This window comes from Octopus bimaculoides, chromosome 2, assembly GCF_046866305.1.
Source record: "Octopus bimaculoides isolate indiv1 chromosome 2, ASM4686630v1, whole genome shotgun sequence".
In the NCBI taxonomy this organism is placed as follows: Eukaryota; Metazoa; Mollusca; class Cephalopoda; order Octopoda; family Octopodidae; genus Octopus; species Octopus bimaculoides.
Window position 1 is genome coordinate 193,984,563 of NC_142929.1, and position 6,898 is coordinate 193,991,460.

General features: G+C 39.9%; 1 protein-coding gene across 3 annotated transcripts in view; it reads left to right on the forward strand.

Annotated features, from left to right (window-relative positions):
• LOC106869906 (radial spoke head protein 3 homolog B) overlaps positions 1-6,898 on the forward strand; it is a 50,604-nt gene extending 43,706 nt beyond the window's left edge. For all 3 annotated transcript variants that reach the window (XM_052965828.2, XM_052965827.2, XM_089348287.1), the window contains exon 8: positions 6,780-6,898. In XM_052965828.2, coding sequence (XP_052821788.1) covers positions 6,780-6,869 — 90 coding nt within the window. In that variant the 3' untranslated portion in view covers positions 6,870-6,898. The remainder of the gene's footprint in view (positions 1-6,779) is intronic.

The window sequence follows — 6,898 nt, forward strand, 5'->3', positions numbered from 1 at the left end:
AAGCCTGGTACTTATTCTATCGTTTACGTTTGCCGAACCGCTAAGTTACGCGGACGTAAACAAAACAACACTGGTTGTCAAGCTGTGTTGGGAGACAGATACACACACACAGTTATACATACATGCATACATACATATATACATGTGCGTGTGTGTACTGTTTGTCTTCTTTTAGTTTCCGTCTACCAAATCCACTCACAAAAGCTTTGGTCGGCCCAAGGCTATAGTAGAAAACACTTGCCCAAGGTGCCACGTTGTGGGACTGAACCCGGAACCATATGGTTGGGAAACAAGCTTCTTGTAAAATATTGGGTTAAAAATCTCTTTGGATGGAAAAAGTCAAAGGCTTCTCATAGGATTTGAACTCATATTATTTATAAACATGGCAGACGTTCTACCATTGTACCAAAGCAATCTTTCGAATTTATCCAGTTTAGAAGCTAAGTTGTTATCAGTCATAATTCTTTGTTGTTTTCCAGGATGACGTGAAATAAATCTTCGTTTTTAGCAATGGGACTCGAAGTAGATAAAGCTATAAATAAGAGTGTATAAATATCGGTTTAAAAAACTCCTTGAATAGGGAAGTCGAAAACTGCTCGAAGCACTAAAACACACAATTCCTGTAAACATGGTCCAATGTTTACCTACAGATGAAGCGACGTGGTGTCGGTAGTAGGGGACCCCGATGTAGGATTTTGCTAGAAAAATATTACATTCGCATACAATCTTCTCCATGTCTGTCTGTTGTCTGTCTAAATGCGTGTGTATATATGTGTGTGTGTATATATGTATGTATGTATGTATGTATATATGTATATATATATCAGTGTGTGTGTTTATATATATATATATATATATATATATAGATATATATATATATATATATATATATATATATATATATATATACATATATATATGTATATGTATGTATATTATTTTATCTTTTTACTAATTCAATCATTGGACTGTGGTCGTGCTTGGGCACACACATACACACACACACACACACACACACAGAATAAGCCTAGAACTTATTCTATCGGACCATTTTGCTGAACCGCTAAGTTACTGTCACGTAGATACACCAACATCCGTTGTCAAGCGATGGTGGGGGAGGGGACAAACACAGACACATATACACACACACACATGCACACACACACACACACACACACACATAAATACACACACACACACACACACACACACACATATATATATATATATATATGCGAGTAAAAATAAATACAAAAAAGGTGGGTTTTTTTGTATGATTGTGTATATATATACAACGGGCTTCTTTCAGTTTCCGTCTACCAAATCCACTCACAAGGCTTTGATCGGCCCGAGGCTATTGTAGAAGACACATGCCTAAGGTGCCACACAGTGGGACTGAACCCGGAGCCATATGCTTGGGAAACAACGTGTGTGGGGGTATTTGTACGTGTACTTCTTTTTCCTTGTGTGTTGGGTTCTTTGGGTGCTTGGATAAAATGCGGATGTCAAGTCAGCCCAGTGTGCCTCCATGTTCGTCTTTGGCATGTTGCTAGCATATGGAGGACTGTTTTCTGTCGACATATTCTCTCAGATGCACATTGAATCTCTCTGCTATGCTTCTGGATGTCTCACCAATGTATGTCATGTTCTTGACTTTTCAGGCACCCTCTATGTACCTTATGCTGTAGACTACATTTCTAGTTCTACAGTTAATGCCAGGGTTAATCCTACATACCATGCAGTTCTCATTGGTGTATGTGGTATTCTCAAAGGGGTGCGTCCTATATAACTGTGATCTGACGGAGCTCCCTGGCTTTTCAACGATCTTAATATTGAGTTTGGTCTCCTTCAGAGCTTTCCTAAATCTTCGGGTTAGTTCTCCATGAGCTGTGGACTCTACAAACATCACTTTTGTTATTTGTCGGCCTTGTACAACGTGTTCACCTTGTTTGCTTTGTCACAAACTCTCTGTATCCTATTCCAGTGTTTACCTCTGTATCTAGGGCAGGCACCACTGGTTTCATGACATATAATGCTATCTAACTTCTTTTAGCTCCCATCCTTCTGGTCATATCCAGAGAATTGCATGAAGTTCTGTACATGTTTCTTCGTTTCATAGGGTTTGCTTAGTGGGGACACGTTATTCATTATCCTAAGTCTGCTATCAGTATGTTGGTTTTCATGTTGCGTGACAAAGCTGAGTTCTTGTGAACAACATATTTAGAAGCTATGGGTTTCATGTAATAGGAGTGGAGGAGCTGCACTCCGTTGTTCACAGTCTCTAACCAATGTTCAGTATCAAGGGCAGGGAGTCTATTGTTGGGGTGCCTAGTGGGGTAATCTATAGTTACCTTGATATTTTGGTGGATGGAGTTAGCTACGTGCTGGATGCTCTCCATTATGCTCCTCTCGGTTCCTACAGTTACAAGAGTTTGTCCTAACTAGAATATTCATGTCATCCACATCGCTACAGTAAAGCAAAACAGTTGTGGATTGTTCAGTTAAGGATTTTTAAAGTTTTCTGTCCCACCAGGTCATGAAGAGACCAGTCACACCGACGCCAATGGCTGCACCTTGAACCTGCATCTATAGTTTCCTGTTAGACTTTACTACCTGGTTCTTCAGGGTGGTTCTTATGCTAGCCCCTATTGCATGTGCAGTCATTCTGGTTGTTCCCAGGGTCTTGGGTGGGTATGGTCCAGCCCCTCCAGCGCTCTGCAGTATTTTGTTTTCCCTGTCAGGTGATGAGGGGTCGGCTTCCCCTCTGTGACCTGTGGGGCAGAAGCTACTAAGGGCCATGATTGTCTAGGTAGTTACAGTCATAGGTGAGTTTAAGGAGGAGGAGGAGGAGGAGGCCCAGTTCCTTCGCGTTGACTTCACGGAACTCTACTTCACTCTCACAGATAATCTCAATGCATTTTTCAACAGCAAAATCTATGTCTATTGATGGCTAGAGTGAAACTACATCCCTACTACCCACTACACAACTTGCGAGATCGTTGGAATGGTTGCAACTATTGATTCTACTGAGGAGATCCTCCGTGCTCACACAGACGTCCGGGCATATTTCAATGAGTGGTCGTAACACACATGAGAGGATGTAGGATAGCCTATAATTGTCCTGTTTTTGTTCCTAACTTTGACCCTCCATAAACCCTAAAAGATAGATAGATACACACACACACACACACACATCTATATGTTTGTATCTATGTGTGAATGAGCGTATGCGCGCACGCGTGTCTGTGTGTGTGAGTGTATAATTTATGTGGACAGTAGTGGGATTTGCATTCATAAAAAATACCACAAGGTATTTTGTTTCCCACTCTACTAATTCGATCTTCCAATCAATTCCATCATATCTAACGACACTTATTCCCAACGAGGAAATTTCTCCGTGATCGCTCCACCTGTTAGAAATAGCAGCCAAATGTCCTTCAGGTTGCACCCTAAAGCATCATCAAAACAAAATGAAATATAATAAAAACACAGCAATAGAAAAAAAAAATTCAGTGTAGACTCACCTTTGGGGTTCCGAGGGGCGGGAACAGTCGCGACTGTAACGTTATGGATCTGCTGGCTCTGAGCTGACCTAGGGCTAAACAACAAACAACAACAGCAACAACAACCAAAGTAGATGACACTCGTTTAGAGGACGGCAAATGGCTGTGTGTATATAATGTGTGTGTATAATGTGTGTATATAATGTGTGTGTATATTGTGTGTTTATAATGTGTGTGTATAATGTGTGTGTATAATGTGTGTGTATAATGTGTGTATATAATGTGTGTGTATAATGTGTGTATATAATGTGTGTGTATAATGTGTGTATATAATGTGTGTGTATAATGTGTGTATATAATGTGTGTATATAATGTGTGTATATAATGTGTGTGTATAATGTGTTGCATAGCTTTGTTTCTGGTGCCCTCTGCTGTTAATAGGTGCACGTGTGTTGTTGTTTTTGTAGCTGCTTCTGCTGCTGCAGGTGGTGGTGGTGGTGTCGGCGTCTCTTTCACGTGCCAATTTTTAATGTAATAGTAATAATCACATCGAAACGTTGTTGTTGTTGTTGCTGTTGTTGTTGCCCCAAACGGACCCAGTGTCCATCACCTGTGTTGTTCTCATGTGTAGCTTATTCCTTAGTTATGGTAACAAGGGGTCATGTCCCTTAAGTTTGGTAACAAGGGCTGAGGAAGTAGCATCTCCTTTAATTTTGCTAGCAAGTGGCCACTGGGGTGGTGGTGGTGGTGGTGGAGTGGTGGTGGTGGTGGTGGTGGTGTGGGTTAATGTAAATATAAAAGGGCCGGTTATTGTTGTTTAGTGCAAACTGATTCATTGGATCTATGATCTAAGGAGTTTCAACCGTGCCCATCACTCTTACTTTTTGCAACCATAATATATCAAGGACTACATTATCCAAAGATCTTCTTAATTCTCTTTTTTTTCCAGGCAGTAATTCTGAGTAACGATTTGGGAAACTTCAGCTTCTAAAGTATTATATATCATATATCATATATATATATATATATATATATATATATATATATATATATATATATATATATACAGATATTTCAGATAATTTATTTTTATGTTTATCATATGCTATATATAATATAGATATTATGCATGTGTAGTTTGAAGGGCTAACCTAGTCACATTCTGTGTCTCGCTGAATCTCCCGAGACCTACGTTAGGGGTATTAAGTGTACGCGTGTTATGGAGTGGTCAACCACTTGCACATGGATTTCACGAGAAGGCTGTTTCTTTGATCGGATCAACCGGAACATGCTTTCCGTCGTAACCGACGGAAAGCATGGCTACATATTACATAACATATATCATTATACATTATGTATGAAATATGTTATATATCAACAGTATACAATGCGAACGTGAATACGCTGATCGCTTCTTCAGTCAAAGCTACCAGGATTAATGACACTAACATGACCTTATGACCTTTTGGTTCTTATTTATAGGATCCAGCAAACATCAACAGACTTCAAAATACCGCAGCAAATAATTTCTTTGCTGAATTCTATAAACAAGATCCGAAACCCTTGTTAGATTCATTAGTCCCGAGTAGCTTTGGCCGAGGATATAAACAACAAGGTCGAAACATCGAAGTCCTAAAGTTGCCTTACCTCAGTGAATCGAGTTTGTTACGAACACAGATTCAACTGAAAGGGTAAGCTGTTCTCCAGAAACACAACAGCGATTAGCATATTCATGTTCCAGTGTGTCGGAACGTATTAACAAAGTATGCGTATGTCATGTTTTGGGGTCCTGGGATATGCAACACACTGCCTAAGTACCAATCTTAAGAAATTAGGCTTCTCAAAGCCAGAAAGAAGAAAGCTAATTCGAAGACTACAGATCCAATCCATCACCGGAACTGTAAAAACCTGTAAAACTTTCCAGAAGTTTACCATTTAAATATATATGAGCATGTCTAGATATGTAGCTATATGCATGAGAATAGATACATAAAACAAAATATACAAATCTGCACACATACGCACATACATACATACATACATATTTACAAAAATATGCTATTCTTGTTGAAATTCTAGTGAAGGAGTCTTGAATCTAGGTTAGAAACCGGTTCTTTCTCAATTGGCAAGAAATCTTGAAATAAAACTGAATGAAACACATACACACATACATATGCACTGGCGTTTGCTTCCCAACTACTTGGTGCCGAGTTCAGTCCCACTGCACAGTGTCTTCTACTATAGCCTTGGCCCATTCAAAGCCTTGTGAGTGGATTTGGGTATAATTATTTGGGAATTTGGGTATATGTCTATTACTATGCCGTTTAAAGCACATCCACCGTCTGGGCTACCTGATGTCATCCACAGTTACAAAATATAATTTTCACTGGATCTACGTCAGGAATTCTACAGAGTTCATTTGGTTTATAATTGATGAGAGGAACGGAAAATGGCTTTGGTACGAATCTTTATTCAACGCGATGATTGTTTCACTCCACTCTGCAGCTGTCCCTTATGGGTCCCCACATACTTTGAGGGAGTACAACATGCCTGGAGGAACTCAGTATTTGTAGGATATCTTTTATGCCAAATACCTGAGGAGACACAGATTGCCCTGATTGATGCAACCCAACCGGATGCACAATATCCTACCCGGAAGGGACAGCTGCAGGATGGGTCCAAAAGATCGTCGCGTTGAACAAAGATTTGTATCAAATCGATTTTCTGCTTCCCCTTATCAATTGTGTGTGTGTGTGTTTGTCTCCCCCCCCCCCACACACACACCGCTTGACAACCGATGTTGGTGTGTAGACATGCTTTTGACTTTACGCGGTTCGGCAAAAGGAACCGATAGAATAAGTAGAGGGGTCGATTCATTCGTCTAAAATTTCTTCAAGGCGGTGACCCAGCATGGCCGCGGTCTAATAACTGAGACAACAAATATAAAAAAATATGTTTGTGTATGTATATGCATGTGTATATGTATACGGTAGTGACGTAGCGAGGGTGGGGTATTGTGAAGTAATGAAGGGCATAGTGATATGGTGAGGGATCGAGGGAACAATGCGGTATTGTACTAAATATTTAGTTTCGTATCTCTATGTTTTATGTTCAATCTCTGCCGTAGCCAGCTTTGACCCTATAAACTTGTCGATCGATAAAATCACTGTCAACCAATCGTTGTTATCAATTCTATCAATTCCACTCGTCTTATCTGTTCCAAACTTGTTGTCCTTTGCTGTAAACGAAATGTTTTTCTTTTGATATTTTCTACAGTCAACAGACGAAAAATCGGACGAGCCTGAAGCGGTGGAAGAAGACGAAGCTGAAGAAGTTCTGGACCAGACCCAGTCAACGGTCGAATAATCTAACGTTTCTATAAAGATGTTATTCTC